The sequence below is a fragment of the Schistocerca cancellata genome, chromosome 2, assembly GCF_023864275.1.
Source record: "Schistocerca cancellata isolate TAMUIC-IGC-003103 chromosome 2, iqSchCanc2.1, whole genome shotgun sequence".
Taxonomy (NCBI): Eukaryota; Metazoa; Arthropoda; class Insecta; order Orthoptera; family Acrididae; genus Schistocerca; species Schistocerca cancellata.
Window position 1 is genome coordinate 663,502,682 of NC_064627.1, and position 25,171 is coordinate 663,527,852.

At 39.3% G+C, this 25,171-nt stretch overlaps 1 protein-coding gene across 1 annotated transcript in view; it reads right to left on the reverse strand.

Moving 5' to 3' along the window:
* The window catches only part of LOC126162357 (H(+)/Cl(-) exchange transporter 7), a 218,265-nt gene that overhangs the window by 149,368 nt on the left and 43,726 nt on the right, over positions 1-25,171 (reverse strand). The window contains exons 2-3 of the mRNA XM_049918811.1: positions 13,656-13,784; positions 3,587-3,785 (exon numbers count right to left, since the gene is read on the reverse strand). Coding sequence (XP_049774768.1) covers positions 3,587-3,785; positions 13,656-13,784 — 328 coding nt within the window. The remainder of the gene's footprint in view (positions 1-3,586; positions 3,786-13,655; positions 13,785-25,171) is intronic.

Genomic DNA, 25,171 nt, shown 5'->3' on the forward strand with positions numbered 1-25,171 from the left:
CTATTGTTGTTGTCTGACTCACAATGGAGACTCCCTAGCCTCCATGAGTAAGCTGCTCACAGGGCTAGTTTGACAGGCTCCTGTCAAGTTGATCCCCGCATTGTGTATCTGATCTAGTATCTGCAGTGCTGATGGCACACTCCGATAATCAAGACATGATTGTATCAGGGCTTTGTAAAGCTGCAAAGAGGTTGCACGATCTGCACCCCAGATGGTGTTACTCAGGCAGCAAAGTTTATTATGGTGGAGCCACCATTTTTGGTTAAGCTGGTGAAGATGGGGAATCCATACCAATCAAAGACCGGTCGTAAAAAGCAGTAATCCACCACACTGAGTAGTTACTTGTTGAGATAAATTTCTGATTGTGGGTGAACAGTACGATATAGACAGGACTGCATGACACGAGTCTTGGCAGCTGAAAGCCATAAGCTGTGGGTGGGGATCCATGCCTGCGCCTTTCATATTGAGCCTTGCAGTCAACATTCAGCGACATCACGTTAGAGGAGCAACATTAGAGGCAAAAGTCATCAGCATACAAGGAGGGTTATACTGAGGACCTCACTGCTACTGCTGCTGCTAGACCACTGATGGCTACTAGAAAGAGACAGACAATATGGAGCCCTGCGGTTATTTGGAGGGGGGGGGGGGGGGGGGGGCGGGTGTACTGTGGGAAGCACCAAATCAAACTGCATGCATGGTGCAAGGAAGTTTTGGATAAAAATTGAGAGTGGATCCCAGGTACCTTACTCATGTAGGGTAGCAAGGATGTGGTGTTGCCATGGGGTGTCATAAGCCTGCAAGTTCGAAGAAGACAGATATATGGTGTTCAGGTTGGGCAAAATCTGTTTAGATGGCAGAATCAAGGTAAACCAGATTATCAGCAGAGGAATGGTCTTGGCAGAAACCACCCTGAGGCAGAGCCAGAATACCCCGAGATGCAAGGCGCCAACACATCTACTGGTTCACTATGTGTTCAAGCAACTTAACCCTAGGACACCCGAGGGAGGAGGGAGGGTTAGAAGGAGGACACTTCCTGACCAGGTAGGGGGAGCGGCACCCAGAGGAGAGGATGTGGGACTGTAGGGAAGGGGGAGAGGAAGGACATAATAGAGACAAAGTCAAACATCCTAGACACAGGGTGAAGACAGTCATATTTCTGACAAGCCTCGATGTAGGATAAATGATCAAGGGACTTTTAGTCCTCCATGTTCTTTTCCTTCGTATAAACTGGGCAATCCGGCAAGTGTGGGGAGTGATGGTGGTGGTGATTAATGTACATGGGCTGCAGAACACAGAGGTTCACCTCATGGACTGGGCATCCACATTCACAGGACAGAGGGTCCATTGTACAACAGGGAGACATGTGCCTGAAACACAAATACCAAAAATACCTCAAAGGTACCTGGACGTACCATGTACAGCAATAAACTGTAACCTTGACATGTAGGTTCTCCTCAGAACCTCTATACACTGATTCATCCATCATGATGCTGTACGCAGAATCTGAACTCACCTCTAAAAAGACTACATGGTGCCATTGCTGTGAGCAGTTGTTGTTGTTGTTGTTGTTTATGGGTATGCCACTGTTGATACCACCACTGTTGTCTGAAGGGAAGCTGTGAAATGGTGGCTGTGCTTACAGTCCACAATAATCCAGACTTCACCACCGTCTGTGTGGATGTCTGTCTTGCTCCAAACAGGCCCAGTTTGTGATTCGAGCAAAGCATGTGCCATGGCCGTATTCTCCTGCTCAGCCGAGTGCACAATATGTCTGTCACTCTGAGCGCTAGGTGCATGGGGTCTTCGAGATACTAGATGATGCTGAGTATGGCCCTCCTGAACCCATTGATTCCATATTCACATAACAGACACACGATTTTTAATATACCAAGCAGTAATATCACTGAGTGCCAAACAACATTCTCAATATGTCACAATCCTACAGCAATATAGTTCTGAAACATTTTTATGTTTCTCCTTCTTACATGAGATCTAACATGAGCTTCTCAAAAACAACCTACTTTCCTACCTAACTTACATGGTTGCACTGAAATCCTGATAATCTGCCTATCCAAACATGCAGTACATTTCTTGCCAATTTGAATGTCATCTTCGTGGTGATGCATTTTAAAGACCAGCACCACATTTTCGACACCAGTTTCTAAAAAAAAAACTTTTGCACAAATCACAATGGGCCTCGTTGCTCTCAAGTAGTAATTAGAGATTTGTTCCATAGGTGAGTGAGCAGTAGTATGGTGTACAAGTAACTGCGGAACTGTAAAGTCTTTTATGCTTGCCACACCATGAGGATTTGCCATCTGACAGAGTAGTGGTTCCTGAGCTTTAGCACAGATTCTGTGAACGGACTGATCCTAAAGGCTCCACAGCCCAGCCCGATTCCCTAATGGTGAATCACATCGAGAATCTGCAAGTATGGAGGTCGAGCAGACACACACTATTTAACAAGTGAGCTACGGTTGAAAAACACTCCATAAAATTGGAGCAGACATACTGTCTTCTCCACATGCTTGGTGGCTTATACATTCAAAATACTGAGTGCTTTGAGAGACAAATCAGATTCCTCCCATGTTCCAACCAACATAATTTTTCAACAAATATGAGTCTTACGAATCTGACATTTTTTAAAATTTAAACCAAAGTCAAACTCTATGAAATTTCCAAATCTCAAGGTTTGTACATCAATTACAATTCTTGTTGTAATCTCTGTCCAGTGTAACCACCTATGACCACCTACCCCCACCTAACTTCTGCTAATCCATACTGTATTGAAGGTATGGCTAAATGCAAAAATGGATGAATTTTTGGAGTGGGGAAAGGGACTAGCCCTTGAGGCCATCATCCTTTTTTCTTCCTTTAATAATCAAAGCCTGAACGTTTCCAGAGAGGGAAAGGAAAAGAATGGCCTGCCAATTTTATGTTTTTGGTGTCATCTGCGGCACACATATTGGCTGAAGGTGCACACCACAGAATATGGAAAAAGGAGATAGGTCTATGGTAACAAGTTTAAAAGTACTGTCTACAGACCACTCTCTCTAATAGAACTTAAGACCTACTATATTAGGCTCCTACTAATGTTACTTTGATGTTCAATAAAAGAGAGAGAACCACAGTACACTGCAGCTCTCAAGATCATAACAGTGAGAGTATGTAAATGATCTCCTCTCCCATCCCCCCCCCCCCCTTCTCCCATTATTTCTGTGGAAATTTAAAAAGCAGAGCTAACAACTCTACCAGCATGACGACAAATTACTTCCAGTTTAACTTTACTCATAACAGTTTTCTATATTAGTGGTGAACTAAGACCCATCTAAAACAATAAAATGATTTGTCATTTTATTAGTTATCCCATATTAGATTTGTTCATGAATCAATGAACTCCAACAGTTTTATCCAAAACCATGTGCACCAACAACAGGGAAAGCACAGTGTATTAATACATTCCTCCTTAAAAGTTTAATAGTTTTCCAAATGAAGTTACATTCATTCTTGAAGTAAGAAACTTAAGTAAAAATGTAATTAAACACTAAATTTTCAAATGAATATCATTAGCATCAGAAAAGGATACAGGACTTCATGTAGCTGTATTTTATGTCTGAAAGTTCTTCAACTGCAACATCAACTGAACAACCAATAAAAGCTGTAAGTATGCCAATTAGAAAGAATATTATCCATCTAGCCACATTTTTTTTCACAACAAACTTATATCCTTTTCTTCTTTCTTCATCAAGAAGCAGATAGTTTTCACAGACATCATAGTCAAGACTCTAAAAATAAATGAATAAAATAAGTAACTAGAACACCAACATCAGGGATTGTTTACACACAGACAGACAGGTCAAAATATTTAGGATTATTTGTGGATGTTAGAATCTCTTTAATCATATGATAAATAAAATATCAAGACAAGATCTAGTGAGCATCTTACAATGCCAGTTATGGCTACTAGAACTGAGAAATAACTGTTTTAAACATCATGATGCACACAGATTTTATATCTAAAGGTGAAACCAAATATGTCTTATGAAACTTATTCATAAAAATCAACCAACTGTTGTTTAATTTTCAAATTAATTATTGAACATACACTGATCAAATCTCAATAATGGAAAGTCCTGATAAAACATTAACAGCATTGCATTCCTATCCCTTTCACCTGCTGACTTCTCCTCCTCCTCCTCCTCCTCCTCCTCCTCCTCCTCCTCCTCCCCCCCCCCCCCCCCCTCCTCCCTTCCCCAACAGTCCCTCCCACTCTCCACCATCTTTCTCTGCTTGCCAGGCATTAACCTGAACAAAACACTTCATACCAACTGGGCAAATTATCCATCTTTCTGGTCAAATACCTCAAACCTTATGCCCTTCACATCCTGTCACACAACCAGAAACCCACCTCTACCAATCTGTTTTTCACACTTTGTTTCCCAATTCCAGCATATATCCTATTCAAACCAAACAGTAGACACTATCAGACTCTAGCAACTCACAATCGCAGTCTCCATCCTGTCCTAAATCTCTCATCCACTTCCCTCACTGATCCAGAGACCGCCATTCCTTCAAAAGATGTAGCCTTCAGTCCCTATATCCAAATTCAATCACAATGCCATAATAAAAAATCTTTCACTCACCTGTAACCTAAATTTGAAATACAATTTAACTGCCCATCTGAAAATCACAACCAACAGAGCAAGCATCATACCCAGCCTAGAACTGTTCCAACACAAATCTCAACCTCTATCTTTCCCCAAGACTGGACACACTAGGCCCATTAGGAATTCCTCACTTCTAGCACCCTTACCAAATCTCCCTTGGAAGAACTACCAAAACTCCAAACCTTACTCAAACTACGTCGCTATCTACCTGTGACCTGAAGGTTGGCTGCTCAATCATCAACCTCTCTGTGGACAAATGTTCTATTACTGTTGCACTTTACCACAGAGGGTACGTGGCAGAGGGACTTCGTCAGTTCTTTTATACATCAACACACAAAACTACTTTAATGACCCAATCCTATTCAGACTGATCTGCAGAAAAAAACCCATAATCCAATTCAGGAATGCTCAATCTTTTTAGGCCTGAGATCAATTATATGCAGTTTATTCAATTTACAGATCTACAGACTTAAAAATTCATAAAGTTTTAAGCACAAAACAACACTGTAGCCAAAATTAATCTTTTTTATTACACAGAATACATAAAATGTAATTCTCTCTCCATAAAACTTGTAGGCTTACTATTCAATTTTTAGCATATTACAAACATGAAAAAAATTAAAATATACAGTACTGTAAATGCTAAACAAAGTTTAGTGAGCTAAATGGCTTTGCATATCTTTGGCAAGATTTTATAATCTAGTGAATAGTTTGTCAGAGCCAACCGTACAAAGACAAAGACGAGGATCCCATAACTATTTCTACACTTAGATTTCACCATATTCACCATTGACATCACTGTCCCAAAATAGATAAGGTGATCCACAGATGATAAAACTATGATGACACTTTTAAAATTTTAGGGTAGATTTTTACACACACTGATTTCCAAAAGTTGTCTTCATTGTTTTCTGACTTTTATTGAAATGTCATTTTGACATCAATTATTTCAAGTTTAGCCTCACTACAAGAGAAAACAGTGCTCATTTTACTTTAAATACCTTCCACATTCAATTTATGGAAAGGCTGAGCTATGTAAACTACAACAGGTTCCACTGAACTGAAATCTGAAAACTGGTTTTCAAACATTGTCTTCAGTGCTGCAGGTTGGTCATATACTTCCTTGCAGCTTCTTGATCCAATGATGTTTGCTGATCTGACAGTTCTGACTGTATTTGAGGAAAGTGTTTCATGTTGAATTTCTGTTACTGTGGTATTCAAAGATCAAGTTTTTTGATAAACACTTAACAGAAGACTTAAGACTTATGACAGTTTGATTTTTTCCTTCAACTTTTTTGTTCAACTCATGTAGTTAACTGTCACATCAGTTACAAATGCCAGATCCAAAAACTAGCTCAAATCATACAGCTGTGAGTAATCTTCCTCCATTTCAGACACAAAAAATTTTATCACTTGCAGAAGTTTCCTAAATCTTTTTATAACCATCCCCTACTGAGCCACTGAACTTTGGTGTGGAACAGCAAGTATCCATACTGGCTATACAATTATTCTAATACCACTCTACACTTTATTCTCTGTTGTGACTGTGAGCAAACTGAATTCACATTTGTGTGACAATACTCTTAACATGGGTCATTTTGAAAATACAGCCACAAAGCATTTGTTCATGATAAATAAAATGATACTTAAAGGAAGGAGGAAAGAGATTCGTCACTCGCACACAAGATAATAAACCCTTTGTGTTCACCTACCGTGCAATGTGCTCCATCGGTAGTAATAGACACAAGTTCCTGAATTGACAAATCATATTCAGGAATGGGGGATTCGAATTCATTGTAAAAATCTTCTCATCTAGTGTCTTTCTAGGTCAAAATTCTAAGTAAGTCATCTTTTACAGTGAAATCAGAAAATATCAATCTCTCAAAAATCATAACTTGAGGTGAATCAGCTACATCTACTGACTCATCTAACTGCAATGAGAACCATAAGTAGAACTGCAAGTCTATTACCAGTTGACCTTTTATATTTTCTGCTATTAATTCCAATTTCCTTGTTATTGTAGGTCTTGACAGAGGCATGTCTCTAATGGCTGTATTATCTCAGACTTGTTTCTAAACATGGAAAGTAAGGACTCACTAGCTGCCAGAAAGCACTCCTTTATAAAAGTGCTATCAGCAAATGGTTTTGCACGTCATCAGTATTTCTGGTACACGAAACGATGCTATGTTTGATGAAAGACTCTTTACAGGCTTTTTTTTTTAAAAAAAAAAAAGACTGTTGTAACTGTAATTTACTTTTAAGTTTCTTCCTCCTCAACTCACTACCAACAGTTTCTTCCAATTCAAAGTCTTCATAACTGTTCTAAAATGGTATTCAATATTTCCCTTTTCAGATATGGCTAAAGTAGCATTACACATCAAAAATATACACCTATCTTTAAGCATTAAACACAAAACTGTTCTTCCCACTCATCATGGAACCGGTATGTTTTCCTGTGTTTAGCTGCACTCATTTTTCAGTTTTCACAAACATGTTACTAAGTGAGAATTATAACTTGGCATGTTGACTGTCTAGTTCTGATTGGTAGCACACGGCAGCAGCCAGGAGACAACATGCCCTAGTGGTCTGGGGATGTTCTATGTCAACTGTACAGATACTATTTGCACTGTCATCGAGCTGTGCTATCGCTGTGTCGAGTACTGTTGTGTTATACTGTTCGGTATTGTTCCAAAAATGAGTGATGAGATACTTATTGGACATATCAATATAAACATCAACCTCATTTTAAATAACACAAAGTATTTAACTGATAATTACCTCCATCACACACATTATTGTCTCATGGAAGCTCAAACATTGGCTTCTGTTCCCTAATAGAGGCACAGCTGTTTATTTTTGAACACCAGACCTCCAAAAAATAAGGGGACTGATTTGGAAATCAAGACGGCCCCAACCTACGCTAACCTTTTCACCAGTCACACGGAAGAGGCGTTCATCAATGCACAACCTGGCTCCCTGGACTGGTACAGATTTATTAACGACTTTTCACGGTTGTGATTTATAACGAAAAAGAAATTGTCCCCTATTTAAAATAACTAAACTCTCTTCCGCATTCTAGTAGACCTGGTCTTTTTCCAAATCTGAAGACACCTTCCTCGATACGGACATCCAAATCATTGATGCTCACATTCAAAATTTAGTCCACATAAAACCAAATAATAGATAATTCCTCCACACCAGATGGCTGTCTCCATTTCCACATAAAACACTCCTCCATTTACAGCCTGAACATTCGAGGTAAGTTTATTTGTTTAATCACCGAATCTCCAGATGCCTACACCGACAATTGCTCCCAGGTTTTGCTCTCTCATAACCATCATGTCCTTTTCCAGAAATATATACCCCAAGCAATCCCTTGTTGTCACCCTCTGGTACAGGGCAGTTCCCACATCCAAAATAGTCAGAAGCACCCCATCAACACTCAGAACCACTCACACCTCAAATGCTTCAATTCAGGAGGGGAGAGGGAGGGGGCGAGGAAGGGAGAGGGATGGGATGGGGGGGGAGGGAGAGGGAGAGGGAGAGAGAGAGAGAGAGAGAGAGAGAGAGAGAGAGAGAGAGAGGGAGGGGCAGAAGGAAGAGGGGGAGAACAACGACAAGGACGACGATGGGGCACAGGAGGAGGAGGAGGAGGAGGAGGAGGACAGAGGGAGAAATTCTGTGCAATGTGTGTGCTGTACACGTACAGAGTCACCAGTTAAAGTGTAGTGATTTTAATTAATATTAGTTACACATTTTGTTTCCTATAACAGATATCAACACAACTGAAACTGCTTGATATTTTCAGTGTAATTTTCAGAAACTGTTTTCCAGTTTCATTCCCTACTAATAATCCAAGAAAATCCATTACACTTTCCATCATTATCTTTAATAGTGACAGATACTGCAGATTCTTCCAGATGCCAATAGTTTATTGACATCCAAAGAGATTTGTTTTGTAGTTTCTTCCTGAAACTTCTAAGAAATCTTCACATATTATCACTGTGAAACAGTTATCAGTCATTGTCCAAAGTATCAATATGTTCCTCATGATGAATTAGCTATACACAAGCACCTCTATTCACCAAAAAACAAGTCAAAAAATGTCTGGAAAGGAAATAGAATAGCTTTCATCATTTGCTGCAAATGACGTGGTGCGTCTTTGTATCTGAAAACACCACTCAGTAACGATAGCGAGAAGTCTGCTATGTGCAGCAACCGCCACATTACTTGGCCAATATGAGGCACCAATAGAAAGTAGTAAGCATTACTAGTTGCTATGCAAGACGAATTGTGTCGGAAATACAAGGCCTTTCACACATGACGCAAACATTGGTCCAGACTTGTGTAGAAATCAGTAGTAGGATGGCAAACTCTAATCATCACATACACCCCAATCCATTCCCTAGACACTGGCAGGTGGTATATTCGTCTCAGAATTAAGTAAATGGATTAGAAGTAGCCTTGGAAAGCTACAACTGATCATCCTTGCAGCATTTAGCTGAATTAAATTAATATTCACACAAAGCGACATGGTCATGAATAGACTAGTGAGCCAGAGAGAGTAGAATAAATTTCTCTTAATTTTCGTCTATTGTCACTAGATTGTTAGGCCCTTAGACACCAGTTTTGCTCAGCAATGACCATCTTCAGATCTCCAGTAAAATACGAGAAGATACTACACACAACTGGTGGACTGTCTCCTTCTTAAAACTATAAACATGACAAGATGTACCAGTTTTAAAACATCTCCTAATGTACGTTAGGCATATTACTCTCGTGTTGACTGGTCCCTCTCAGTTTTATAAAACATTTCATTAACTACGTATTCTTATTAATTGACTGGTACAGTGTTTTATCGTTCTTCTCCTGTAACAGCACGTCGCAAGGTACGAGACGCCCTGTAGCAGTTGGTTGGTTTGGAGATTGAAAGAACTAAATTCCAAGGTTATCAGTCCCTTCGGCCTTAGTCTCGCAGCTCTCCGATTAAAACCATACGCCAAAAGAATCTTATCACCCGAAATCCAGAGAAAGAACACAATGCATAAAACTGTGTGTGGAACCAAATAAGTGCAAAACAAAAGTACCAAGCCAAAAGTGAAAACATTACCCAAAAGGAAAAAAGTGGTAGAAGATCTTAAAACAATAGAGAAGATGGCTTGGCTAGCTGATCACGATACTAAGAAACGTCTACCGTTAAGTACCTCTGACAATTTCTTGCCTATGCGGTATTCTGGCAGTAACTCCAACAAAGGGCACTGACTGCTTGCTACAGTGTCATTTCATTCATTTGGCTTCTACCTCTACTTATTTTTTTCCGTTTTTATATTGCTCTGTTAGTTCTGCAAATTTGTCCTTATGTTTGTTGTCATATTTTTATCTAACTCTCCTCAATAGGAGCTCAGAGTTATGTATCTGTCATATCACTATTGCCTTTTAACAATCTAAATCCATATCTTGAGTCATTTATTTATTGCATTTTATCACTGTAATGACAAACACTTGGTAAGACCAACACACACTTCAACTACTGTATTATTCTTTTATTATGAGGTTCATTCAAATAAAACCTGGTCAGTGTGTGTAGCTTTGCCTTACACATAAGGTGGCACCACATAACTGCGGGTATGGTGGCGACAGCTATTGGTAGAGAGACTGACGCGTACACACAGTTTGATGTTGCGCAGCGCCAGTGCGGTTTCATGCCAAAAAGAATGTGGTCTCACAAGTTATTGCCACTACCAAACATGCAGACGAGTAAGCAGGAACAATGAGAAGTGATTCTATTTTTGACAGCAGAGTGAGTTGAAGGCCATGAAATTTATTGACAGGTGAAGGCTGTGTACAGTGAGTACAGTCTGAGTTGAACAAGTGTTGTGCAATGGCACAAATTATTCCTTGAGGGGTGTGAGTCACTGGAATATGATGCTCGTCCTGGACAGGCTCAACATGTCATCACACCGGAAATGGTTTGCAGAAGTGAATGTTTTAGTCTTGGACAACCGCAGAATCACCAGAGACGAGATCCGTCGGTTACTGGGTATTAGCGAGGACACCACCCACACCATAACGCATCAACAACACTTTAACTTTCAAAAAATCTGTGCACAGTGGGTTCCCCACCAACTGACCGCCGAACAACACAATACTTAAACGGCGCTGTCTTTTAGTCATCTGCAGTGTTATCATGAGGAGGAATACAACTCTCTGTTGCGTATTGTCAGAGGTGACAAAACAGTGCCACCATTTTGAACTGGAAAGCAAGCATCAGAACAATCACTGGAAACATGCAACATCACCACCTCTAAAGAAATTAAAGGCCATGCACACCAGTTCTGGTAAGGTCATGATGTCCTATTTTGATCACAAGGGCACTCTGCTTGTCAAGTTCCTGGAATGGGGAACCATGACCAGCGTTATCAAGCTGCTTTACAGAGCCTTAGACGAGCCATCACGCTGGGGCATGTTGCCCAATGGGAGTTTCCTCCTGCACGATAATGCCCACCCACACACAGCCAATGCGGTGAACACGACATAGCAGCAATTTTGGTGGGAAATGCTGGAACATCCACCATACAGTCCCGACCTTTCACCGTGTGGCTTTCACGTGTTTGGACCTCTAAAACAAGCTATTAACAGACATCGATTCACAATGGACGACGAAGTCTGTGACTGGGTCCAGGTCTGGATCTGACAGCAACCTACTAGCTTCTTCAAGGATGGAATCTACCAGCTAGTGTCGCAATGGGATAAATGTGCCAATAGTTTTGACAACTATTTTCCAGTATGTTAATTGTATATAACTACATTTTTGAGTTAATAAAATTGTCACTATTACTTTACACTAGTGACCAGGTTTCATTTGAATGCCCCTTATACATTTCCCCAATTATATAATTGAGGAGTATTTGTAGGCTTAAAATAGCGACATCTAGTGACCCTATGGCAGAAACATATAGTGGTTATTGTAGAGCATTTTGTTATGAACAATAGCACTGTTGACAAGATGACTCCGCCAACACTGTGGCCTATTATACACAATATTTTAAGTGTGTGACAATGCTATACCGATTTGTGTATATCTTTTAATAATACCACTATGGCTTCATTATATTATGACATGTTTTAAAACAGGTATGTCTCCAAGAAGTTGTTTTCCACATCCGTGTCAGAAACATTTTTCACTATGGCCTATTTTATTGTTTTAAGATTTAGAGGTCCACTAGTTGTATTTGGTTTCTGTCATGTTTTACTGTCATCTGAAGAAGGCCTTCGCTGACCAAAACTGATAGACTAGGGACCTAACAGTTTTGTGATCAGACGGAAATAAAAGAATTTTAAATTAAAATTTCAGAGCCACCACATGTTGCATGTAACTTTTTCTTTATTTCACATGTTTCACTTGACCAATGCGAGCACATTCAGATATTACATAGCCGAGGCCACACGTTACAAATATTGGGCTGTATATAGCATCGCCGTCATACATTTATGGCTGTGACACTACTCACAGCCTGAAATTTGTAACATGTGGCCCTCAGCTGTATGAAATTTCTGAAGATATTTGTGTTGGTCAAATGAAACCTGTAAAATAAAGAGAAAGTTACATGGGACTTGTGGTGGCTCTCTTACTTTAATTTATAACAGTCATTGTTTCCCTGCAGGAAAATGCTTGCGCTTGCTAAATTTAGCAACTATTGTGTCAGTCACACTTGTTGACAGAGCTATACACAAACTCCAACTGAAACCTGTAAAGTAACATTAGTGTATCATCTAATTCAGATGCTGTTGCTCATCATCAGTAATTTCCCAGCTCGGTAGTCTGTGCACGATGTAGAGTTTGATCTGAAATGCTCTTCTCGATCACGCACAACTGCATTTATGAACTCGCAGAACAATCGACACTGGAGTTATGGGAAGTGTCATCAGTGCCTATGCATGACATAGAAACAGGTGTGTGATGTGCAATTAGTGCAACATGAATTACTGGGTCAACTTTCTCTACCAATCTGAGATCTGACATATGAAAACAATACACTGTAACCTTTTCTCAGAGAAATAACAACTAAAGTACCTACAATTATTTTGTGTGGTACAACATCAAGAGCACCAGCTCCAGCACATCTACAACAGCAATATGAGGTTCTCTTTCACATCCGATTTTGTCAGTTGATACACAACTGGTACATTGTAAGTCTTTGAACAGTGTGAGTTATGCTAAAATTAATACACTGTCAGCCACTCTCAGATGAATAGACCACAACACATGTAGCGATTGGAGCCTTTTACCTGGTATCAGCTCCCATGTAACAGCGCTTACTTTGTGCATCTTACAATTTGTATTACAAATAACACTTTTCATGTTTATCAGGGTGTTCTGTGTTGCCTGATGAACAGAAATATGAAGATGATGTTTAAACTTTTAAGACAGTAGGTGGTAAAATACTTTCAACAATGTGCTGGTTCCAGTCACTGTGTAGAGAATATCACAAACTTAAGCATGTGATGCACAATAATGGAAAATTTTATCTATGAAGATGCAAAACTTTTTTTTTTATCAGTGAAGTCCATAGCTCTGAAGTGCGATCAGTCAGAAGACTGAGCCACTAACGGGAACCTTAGTAACCTAACACTGCTGGGTGTAGCACTGTATTATCCACTATGCAATGAAAGTAATGTAGCATCAGCACTATCACAGGAATGCACACTTTATTCATTGTTCCACACCTACGAAAATCCTCTCGTTTTTTGGGTCAATGGAACAAAAACTGAATCTAATCTAATCTAATCTCTGCTCCTCAGCAGTCTGTGTTCCTCAGACATTTTGCTGCCCCCCCCCCCCCCCTCCACAACACTAATATCCTACTGACCATGAAAGTTTACAAATTTACAGCACTGAAATAGCAGAAAATAAAACAAATATTTTGGATTTAATGAGGATACATTCAATTTGCTAAATTAATAAGCATTACCAATCAGGTATCTCACCTCAAATTTGGCTGACAGCACTTTCAATGTTCCAATCTCCAGCCCACCAGTTGGACGACACTTCCTCCAACATGTCCGTATTTCAGTTTCACGTGATTCAGAAATATCAGCATTAATCGATAGAGGCTCCTTTAAAAAAAAAAATATTTTACACACTTGTCCTGTGTATAGACTGCAAATTTAATGCAGCTTATCACACAATATGTATACAAATTAAATCTGTCATTTTAGTTCCTGTACACTCACTACATGTCATCTGCCAAGATATAAATTTTTATACTGACAATATTAAGTCTCTTCAATTTATCAGGATGCACATTACAGCTCTCTATGCAGTTTTAGTGTTAGTGTTTCTTATGGCAAGTACATGGTGCAAAAATAATCTCTAAATGACAGCTGATCTTTTTCTCAAAATATAATAAGTTACAAATTTTATTCTTGTAACATGTGAGTGTTATTACTCTTTTAATCATTCTAAAATGCAACTTCTTCTGATATAAAAATTATTATCTTCAATATTCTATCGTGGGCTAGGTTCCAACATACTTCAAACACACAAATTCAACTCCCAATGAGCTACACATACACTAAAGTTAAAGGAAGGAAATAGCTATGAAAATAATAATCAGGATAAAGTTGACATTATACCAATTATACTATCAACTACAGGAGTCATACCACACAATATCCACCAGTACATCAATGCAATACAGCTACATCCGAACTTATATATACAACTGCAGAAATCGGTAATTATTGATACATGTTCAATTACCCGAAAGTTCCTAAATGCAATATAACGTATACCGTACACTTAAAAGGAAGTCACGCTTGATCAAGGTCCACGTCACTTTCCATTTTTGACCAGACATAACGTCTGAGAAAATAAAGAAATAATAATAATAATAAGATGTATTGCTCACAGAAAAGAAATGTTTCAAAGAATTACACACTGTGATTGTTGAATAACTAGCACTCTGAATACAAAACCAAGGATGATGCCACTGATTTAAGCTCCTAGAAGGATCTTTGATAAATGTCATAGTTACTGGAAGTGCAAGTAATAGATTTGTCTCCAAGACACCCAATTACAGACCTAACAAGGGAACTACCAAATCTGATATGTCAAAACCTGCCCTGAGGTTTTTTTATGTAGGAAGAATACACCCAAAGAAACAACGTCAAAATTTTAGCTGTAAAGGCACACTGCAAGTTTTAAGTATTGAAAATTGCCAATTTTTTAGTGCACCAGGTGGCTAGAGAAATGTACACACTCGCTGTAGCTGTAGTGGACTGCATGCACAACATGGCACGTGTATATCCTTGACTGATGACATATCAAAGAGTTAACATGGCGCAATGCCATCATAATTTGTAAAGCGAATTTCAGTCATCACTGATAGTTTCTCCAAGAACTTTTCACAGTTACTATTCGCTCAATTCTGTGACTTCTTTAATATCCATAATAATTAGCAGTTGTGCCTGCGATATTTCTAAATGTTAACAATGGAGATAAATCCCAATAATAGCAGTCTGTGCAGTTTCCTAGCAAAGATGAATTATGAGGAACATGGTATGCAATAGAAATCACCTACTTCTCCTACACATATTATTAATTTCTTGGAATGCATTCAAATGATGTCGACATTTTGTTAGATACTGTGGAAACATTACAAGAAACAAAAAATATGTATGTGCAATCTTACTTGGGCTTTTGTCACAGCAAAAGCTGAAAGAGTATGCGTAGAAGAGGCAAATAAACAAGTCTTCTCTATTACAATTTTATCAAAAACAAGTCTATTAAAAAATGGTTGCTCGCAAACTGATAACAGACTAACAACTATTATTTAGAAATGTTGGCATTATGTAAGTTTGACTGCAAATTTAAATGTATATTAAAAGTGACACTTTGTTATTGTATATATGTTAATAAACTAAATCCATCATAAAATGAGTTAAAGCTAAAGTGATATGGATGGAACTGTGCTACAGATTAATCTGACTGGCTGACCATTTATTAAGGAGAAATGGGCAAGCCCCTGTCTCTGTTACACATTAAAAATCACCCCCCCCCCCTCCCTAATCCATTAACTTATGGAGGATGTTCAACTCACCACAAATACTTTTTTAAACTTCTGTAACACATATTTAGTCAGATAAAATTGAGGAAATATCTGAGGACTGCAGTTCTGTTAGAAAAGTGACTGGTTGGAGGTTAGGCGATTAATTAGTTACATTCACCAAAAATTTGATCAAATTATGAAAGTACATAGCAATGGTAAAAGTGAGACACTTATAGCAACATTGATGCTACAGCTGAGAAATAATTTAAGGATAAGTAAAAGTAGATGGGTCAGGTCAGCATGTAGATCAGAGCAGACGAGGAGTCCCCAGGGCTCACCTATAGTGAAAGAAACCCCCCCCCCCCCCCCCCCCCGGCATCCCGTCCTCTGCTAACCAAATTAAGGGCAAAAACATTTACGAGGTAAAGAGTGCCAACCAGCTGAGAGATTTGTGAGAGTAAAAGTGAGAATGCTAAGAATCTAATTGTCATCATAAAGAAGTTGAGATAAATCATCAGGTCAGTAGGTGGGCAGTACTGGTTGAGCTTCTGTTGTGTACATAGTTCCGCATGGTCAGCGCGTACACAACTTTCCCACTAGAGCGCGCCCTGCTAAGCACAACAGCGCAGGCGCAGCGCTCGTCCGTCTCCGCACTACGAGATGGCGCTGCCATAGAGACAGACCTAGAGAGCCCATATACAAAGAGAGTGGCCATAGGTGAAGTTGCCCGTGATTGGTTGATTAGCTTTGGCAGAAAAATGGCGCCAAATGTCTCTCGCGCTTCCTATGTTCGCCATGCTTTTGAGTTGAATTAAAGTTCAGAGGACTTTTGGAAATGATTAAAAGGTATTTGGATTATCGAGAGACTTGCTATGCCTTGTGCACACATGTTCGATTTAGTTGTGTATCATTTTTAGTACGTAATTAGCGTTTGCGATCTTAAATACGAGCTGAAATAATGAAGCATTTTGTCATGAAGTCTGTAGGCCTACATGTTTGAAGTAAACACATTAGGCATTGTATAGTATTGTTTTTGACATCTGTAATTTGTTCTGTAGAAGTTCATAAATGATGCCAGGTTGTGCTGCATTTGGTTGTTCCAATAGAGGCGAAGGTGGATTTCGCATGTTAGCATTTCCACGCAATGAAGAAAGACGAAAGCAGTGGGCAATCGCAGTCAACAGGGCTGACATAAATCAAACAGGAGCCTTGTGGAAACCAACCAAGTACTCTTATCTATGCGAAGTAAGTTGTTTTTACTTTTTACTACATATAGAACAACTTGCAATATACATAGTTAAATTTGAAAACAGACGTGTAAATTGGCTGTGTGAAAATTATTATAACACATTATTCTTATAAACAAAGGCATTTAAGGAATGACTTCGCCATATTGTCTTGTGCTTTTGATTCGGTGGGCGTGTACTCCACTACTGGCCATTCAAAAGTCCCGCCCGCAGTTTGGCAGAAGAATGGCCGCCGTATAGTCCGGTTGGCCATTATCTCCCTATACAGGCTCTCTAGATGGACCAAATTCTGCTTCCGCCAATCCGCATATTAATATGTAAAGCAGCCAATGAGATTGCTGCTAACATAGAACCTTTTCTCCTTGCGGATCACACTCGCGCAGTGATACATGAACGCGCGAGGTATTATAACGAGTGTACAGACCTCCGATTAGTCAGTCTGCATTTGTCTGCACCGGTCTGTACCAGTCTATAGTCAAGTTTCAGTCTGCACTTAAGAAGATTACCATATTCCTGTACATAGCCATGAAGATATATGTATAGACACTTTTGTCATGTATCAGAGATATACGTGAGAATAAGATTAATGTACCAATACCAAAGGAACTTCAGATTGTCAATTGTAAATAGCATCCAGAACCAAGTTAAGTAATTTTTATGCTTGTTATTATTTTAATAAATGTGTGTGAAAATTAATCAAGTTCTGTTTAAAGTTGGTCACCATCAATCTGCTACTCTAAGTGTGCAAGTGGCATTTCTATTGTCTGACCTAACGGCAGAAGATAAACACGCCACGATAAGACCACAAGACATATTGCTGACACTCGCCTACTTCGTTAGAGCAACAAGTCAAATAATCTGATGGTGTGTGTACTGAAGGTCTTACAGTACGCACACCACAGCTTCCCCATGCTCTGCATGTGATGTGGGTGAGCCATCCCTTCCATAGTTGTCCCACCCCAACCTATTATAATCAAAGTGCCTAGGAGGGGAACAACACTCCACTACTCAGAGTGCTACCCCTAAAAAAAAGAAAAAAAAGTTGCAGTAGACAAAAGAGCTAACTGTATTTAAAAGCAATTACAATACAGTAAAAAGGGGATGACCAAGGCAGTTGACAAAGGAGGAGACTGAGCACAAGACGAGAGATGCCCCAACCACCTTCTCATCAGACCAAAGGCAGTTTAAAACATTATATATGAGAATAAAAACTACTTTCATGCAGAAAATGGAAAACCAAAGCTGCCCCACGCACCAAAATTAGGGACAAATAATCTAAAAGGTCATGCTTAGCCTGGAGAGCCTGAAGAAGAGAGAGAAGCTTCTGTCTGTCAGGTTCCGCAGTGACAATATGGGAGTTGCTTGATACCTGAGACAAAACTATGAGTTAATCTGGTATGACTGATGAGGAGACGATGTAAGACGGTGGATACCTTTTGGGAGGAAGGAAGGAGCAGCATCATGCTATAGTAGTCTCCTCAGTACAGTGAGTTTGCTAGAGGGGACATCCACCCACAAGACAACATTCCATATCTTAGTGAGGAGATGTTTAATTTGCACCTGCAAATCCGCACCTGGTATTGTCAAAGCAAATGCTGGGCAAATAACTGCTTTTCTAGCCAAACGGGCAGTCAGTCCATTCTCTGGGATACCCAAATGACTTGCAGCTCCGAGAAAGACATCTAAGCAGGCAGGATGAGTAGGGTAAGAAAGCCATAAACAGCAGCTATCACAGGGTGACAAGATTAGCATTAATAGTTGGGAGACTGATCATTGAGTCATTACAAATTAAAACACGGTCCAAGGAGAGCTGTCAATAAAATGTAGGCTCTGTTAATGGCTTTTAGCTCTACTGTATAAAAGCCACTAAGCCTGTCAACAAACGTTGTTCCTGACTGTTGGGAGATGTAAAAGCATATCCTATTCAATCCATGGTTTTAAAGCCGTAATTGCAAATGATGATAGCACTGTGATACTCCTGAAGAACTACGAGGTTCAGGTACCTAACGGTTACTGAGACAACAAACTTCAGGACCTTGAGAAAGATTGCTCCTAACTGGCAGTCTGGATACTAACTGATGGGGGAGACAGGCAGCATATTCTGAAGAAGTTAGGCCAAGGTCATGGCAGAGGGACTAAGTCTTATTCCATTTGGTAATCCTGTCAGAGCAGGGTCAGGGGGCTGATGTTCATTGTATGCAAAAAGAATTAGACAAGTTGGAAGACTAGTGAACTGTAGGATGATGATAGCCTAAGAGAGCAAGAGAGACGCTTCAGCAAGGAGATTACCTATGGACTAGTCTGGAAGGCATTTGTGATCAGTCTTACTCTACAACAATGGGCTGGGTCCAACAATTCCAAAGCTGAAAATGCCACTAAGCCATAAACTTGGCAACCACAGTCCAATCAGGATGAGACCAAGGCCCAGTAAATATGGAAGAGAGTTGCACGATTCACTCCCCAAGAGGGCAAGGAAGCAGAGTGTGTTATACTTTCACATATATCTACTCTCTAGCTGATGAATATGGAGCAGCTACATCGGCTTTTTAACAAAGAGGGGTCTCAGATATCGGGACTGTAACAACATCCAGTTGCTGGGAGAGCAAACAGAATTCTGGGTCAGGATGGACAACGGTATGAACAGATGACAGAAATGCACAATCTGAATTTCCATGGAAGAGAACTGGAAGCCATGGGAATGCCATGGGTAGGCCCTTTGGATCATGCCTTGGAGCTGGCATTCAGTTAAGGCAACAGATTGGGAGTTATATCAAACTTAAAATTCATCAGCATACAGTGAGGGGGCAACCAGTGGCCTGTCAGGGGTCCCTAGTTCATTGATAGTGATGAGAAAAAGTAACAATCAGCATGGTGCCCTTTGGGACACCATTCTCTTGAACCATGGGGAACTGAATGATGTACCAACTCTAACCAAAAGCAACCAGTAGCATAGAAAGTGACAAAAATCTTTAGCGAGCCCCAGAAGTCCCAGCCATGGAGGATAAATGAAATGGGGATGGCACCAAGCAGTGTCATAGGTACAAAAATGTTGCAATGAGGTGCTGGCATTTAGAGAAATGCTTGTCAGATTGCTGTTTCCCCGACCTAGTCAGATGGTCGGTTGTGCATCGATTCTCATGGAAACTCTACTAACAGGATGACAGAAGGGCATGCGATTCAGAACCTAGCACAGTCATCAAGTTATCATCCTTTCAAGCAGTCTGCAGAGCATGTTTGTGAAGCTAGCCAGTCACTAACTGTAGATGGATGTTGGGTTTTTGCCTGGTTTAAAGAGTAGGATGATATAATCTCGCCATTGCTAAGAAAAAACACCTTGTAGCCAAATATGGTTGAAGACCCTGTGTAGATTGAGTCTGAGCAATGTTTGTATATTCTGGATTTTTTGTATTTGTATAAACAGCTGAACTTTCTGTCTAGGACATCAGTTCTGTTATAGCTGTACATCTGTGTCAGTAACTAATATGCTTTCAGTGTTAAGTGTTGCACTTCACTGATGACCCTGTCCTCTAATTTGGGCTGGATTCTAGTTACAACATGAAAATACGATAATGCGAGAAGAATTTGACAGAGCACTGAAAGACCTCAGTAAAACAAGGCCCTTGGAGTAAATGACACAGAATTATTGAGTTCTTTGAGAGAGCAAGCCATGAGAACTATTTGCAAGATGTATGAAGTGGGGAAAAAGAAGAATGTAATAATTTGCATTCCAAAGATGATGATGAAGATGGTGGTGGTTGATGTTTTAGCATACTAAACAGCAAGGTCATCAGAACCCTAAATCCAAAGAAGCCAGCTGCTGAAAGGTATGAATACTACCCAACCACCAGATTATTAAATCACGGTTGCAAAATTTTGACACAAATTATTTTACAGAAAAATGGAAAATATAATAGAAGCTGTTTTCAGATGAATATAGAAACACGAAAGACAATCTGACTTTACATCTTGTCTTAGAAGACATGCTGCACAAAGGCAAATCTGCACTTACAGCATCTACAGATTTAGAGAAAGCATTTGACAGTGTTGACTGGAATACTCTCTTTGAAACTCTGAAGATGGCAAGAATAACATACACAGTGAAAGATTATTTACAACTTGTAAAGTAACCATACTGCACTTGCGAGAGTCATGACACAAAACAGAAGCAGTAGTCGTCAAGAGGCTGAAACAGCAGTGTACCCCTTTCCTGTGTTATTTCATCTGTACAGTGAACAAGCAGTAAATGAAACCAAGTTGAAATCCGGAAAGGTACTTAAAGATCAAAGAGAATAAATAAGACTTTGAGGTTTGCCAATGACATTGCAATTCTGTCAGAAAAGACTTTGAAGAGCTGTTGAACTATATGAATAGCGTCTTTAAATAAGGTTATAAGATGAATGTCAGCAAAATAATACAAGGGAAATGGAATGCAGTCAAATTGAATGACAGGATGCTGAGAGATTTAAGTTAGGAAATAAGACACTAGAAGTAGTAGAAGAGTTTTGCTGACTGGGCAGTAGAGTGACTGATGATGGCCTCAGTACAGGGGATATAAAATGCAGGTTGGCTATGGCAGGGAAAGTATTTCCAAAAAGAGTAATTTGCTAATATGTTATGTAAACTGAACTGTTAGGAAATCATTTCCAGAGGTATTCATCTGGAGTGTAGCCTTGTATGGAACTGAAGCATGGACAACAAACAATTCAACAAGAAAACAGCAGCTTTCAAAATGTGGTTCTATGGAAAAATGCTGCAGATTAGATGGGAAGACAGACCAACTAATGAGGATGTAGTTGTCTGGTTTAGGTGCCTGAGGATGTAGACTCTTAACCACACTATCTTCCAGTGAATAGCACTTAACTAGCTCAGTTGTATTTTTTATTATTCTCGGTGTTGGATTACTTGGGAGCTTGCAATAAGTAGCTTTGTCCAGTAGCGTTCAGACTATGCAGACCACCTACTACATACCAAAGACTGACAAGGGCGGGACATCATCATAGAAGTGTGAAAGAGCCTACTTACTGTGCATCACCTGTCTGTGTGTAGGTTTGAAGTTTATCCTGAGACGACTATAGACGTGGCAGTCGAACAGCAATGACAAGTGTTTGCCGTTCACGCCATGGAAGCCGTAGTGAAAGAACAAGGAGTGTTTATGTATCCTGTGCTGTTTTTTAACTTTGACGATTGTAGTGGGAAAAGAAAGAACAGTTGAGATATTGTTAATTAACACTCATTTCAGACTTTGAAAGAATAAGACGTATATTCAGATTCATATTGAAAAAGGACATGGTTATCAAGCCAACCTTACCTTATGTGTAACTGAACTTTGTTTCTAACCTTTACTTACCTGATAGTGTTTGTTTATGTGGAGAATGAGATTTGTAAAAGTTTGATGTTCAAATATATGTCGTGAAGTGAAGCAAAAGAAACTGCATCTGTCTGCTTATTCTTATAAGTAGAAAGAGTACTAGCAAACATACTTCGGAGAAGAAGAGAAAAGGAGGTTGCAGCAGCAAGCTAACCAGCAAGGGAAGTCGGCTGACCATCTCAAGGAAGTCTCATCATTAAAGGGGTTGGAGTTTACACTCATACTTCGCCACTTTAAGTTAGTTTGGAGGAACAGGTGGAAGAACTTATAGATCAAATACTTTTAGAGAAAGTAACATCCGGAAACATATCTCCTATTTTATCTTCTGAACTTAGTGATAACAAGAGAGGTATGGATGGCTTATGGAGAGAATTCAAACTTATCTAAGATAAAGTAGACAGGAGGATGACTTCTCCTAATGTGGTATTGACTAGTGAAGTGATGACTGATCTACAATGGGGGGCCAATTCAGGATTATCCAGGCAATTCCCCAAGTTTAAGCCAAACGGGGATGTACATACAACATATTTTTTGAAAAGATTCAATCAAGCTTTGCTGAAGAACTGGGAAGATGCTAAGAAAATTGAATTTCCTGTGGGGTACCTTTTAGGGGAAGCCTCAGAATGGGGTACTGTAAATATTGATAACTTTTCTTCTTGGGAAGACTTCCAAAAGGAAATTTAAAGAGAAGTACTGGTTGGCTAGTGCACAAGAGAAGTTAATATCAGATTTGTGGGACCCGAAATATTACAATAATATGTGAGGTACTATGAGAAAATATTTTGACTGGCATTTAACACGGGTGAATTATTTAGATTAACCAATAGAGGAAGAGGGATTGGTTAGAATTTTAATTAGGTATTTACCCATTTACGCAAGGCAAGACATCTGGTGTAGTGGCTGGAAAATGGTTGAAGAGTTGTTATCTTTCGTTGATGTTCTAGATGCAATAAATAAAGACCGTAATGAAACTCTACATCAAGGGGAAAATCCGAACTACAAGAGGAACAGTGGTAATAATTTTAGAAAACATGAGGCTAACCTAGGTAGAGTAAACCAATGCAACAGAAAAAATGGTAATGACAGTTATCAAAAGAAACATCCACCTTCGAATTTAGGTCCCATAACTTTGTAGGAATTTGTACCAAGTAGTAGTAAAACACAAAGTGGTAATGTAGTATCTCAATTTGGCAACCAACCTGTGATTACCAATAATGAGGAAAACTTAGTGCGATCTGGACCCAGGGCTGGGGCCCAGGTCATACACTCCACGACCTATAATAGCAGAGACCATGGAAAATTCCAAGGTTAACATATTTATAGACTCAGGGAGTGAAGTGTCACTCATATCTAGCGCATTCTTTAACTTGTTACAGACTAAACAACACTTACTGTTGTTACCAGTAACTGGAGTTCACGTAGTTGGTATAACAGGAATGAAAAGTAAAGTTGTGAAACACGAAACAAGTGAATTGCAGCATTGGAAATGTATTATTTCGTCAAACACTGTTTATAGTAGAAAATATAAATAGAGATGTTTTATTTGGTTTAGATTGGTTATTGGAATTTCAAGTCATCTTAAACTTTGAGGAAAATCTTCTCTGTTTTGGTAATGAGAACAAGTGATGTTGGATACCATTCATGACAGATAACCACATTGCAAAACAAACAACTGAGTGTCAATGTTTACGATTAACTGCTACAGCACAACTGTCACCAGAGATTGATAGTGCAGATCATGTATCACATTGAACTGACATACAAGACAAAGTAAATGAGTCTTTAATACTGACCGATCAACAAAGACAAGATTTATATAATATTCTAATGGAATACAAAGTAGTGGTTTCCGATAGTCCAGGCAATATCAGCGACTACACACGCAAGTTTAAAATCAAAGATGACACTCCATTTTTCTGTAAGCCATATCCAATGCCTGTGAGTTTGAAAGAAGCAGTTAGGGAGGAAATCAACAAGAAGATTGATAACAATATAATAGAACATAGTTCTAACATAATGAATAACCCATTGGTAGTGGTGAAAAAAGCTACAGGCAGGGTACGATTAGTGTTAGACGCACAGACATTAAATAAGCATATAGAGACAGACCCATTAACATCGATGAATTGTTATCCAAATTTGAGAAAGCAAGGTTTTTTTAGCAAGATGGACCTGACTTCGGGATATTGGCAAATTAGGTTACATCCAGAATCAAAAAGGTATACAGCACTTCTGTTTGATGGTTAATCATATCATTTCAATGTATTGCCTTTTGGACTTAATATTTCTGTAGCTGTATTTATACGTGCACTGGATGGAGCATTAGGGAGAGATCTATTGAAGGATTTAATAATAAATGTAGATGATATCATGATAATATCAGCTTCTTGGGAATAACATTGTCTAACACTGTGTAAGACCCTGAGAAAATTTAAAGAGAAAGGTATTATGGTGAAGCTATCTACATCATATTTTGCACGTCAAGAGCTTAAGTTTTTAGGGCATATTGTAGGAATGCAGAGAATTAGACCGGACACTGAATGCATCAAAGCTGTTAAAAAGAATGTCCACACCCTAGAAACGTAAGACAGTTGAAGAGATTTATAGGAATGGCTGGATACTATCGACGGTACATACAAGGGCAAGAAATGAATGATACGAAAATTTTACGTTTATTAAGGAAGGGAGTACCGTGGGTTTGGGATCAAGAGGTAAATGAAGCATTTGAAAACATCAAAAGAGCACTTGTTGAATCACCCATATTAAACCATCCAGTTATGTGCGATCCATTTAAAATTTCAACAGATGCAGCTGATTATGGTATTGCGGCAGAACTTT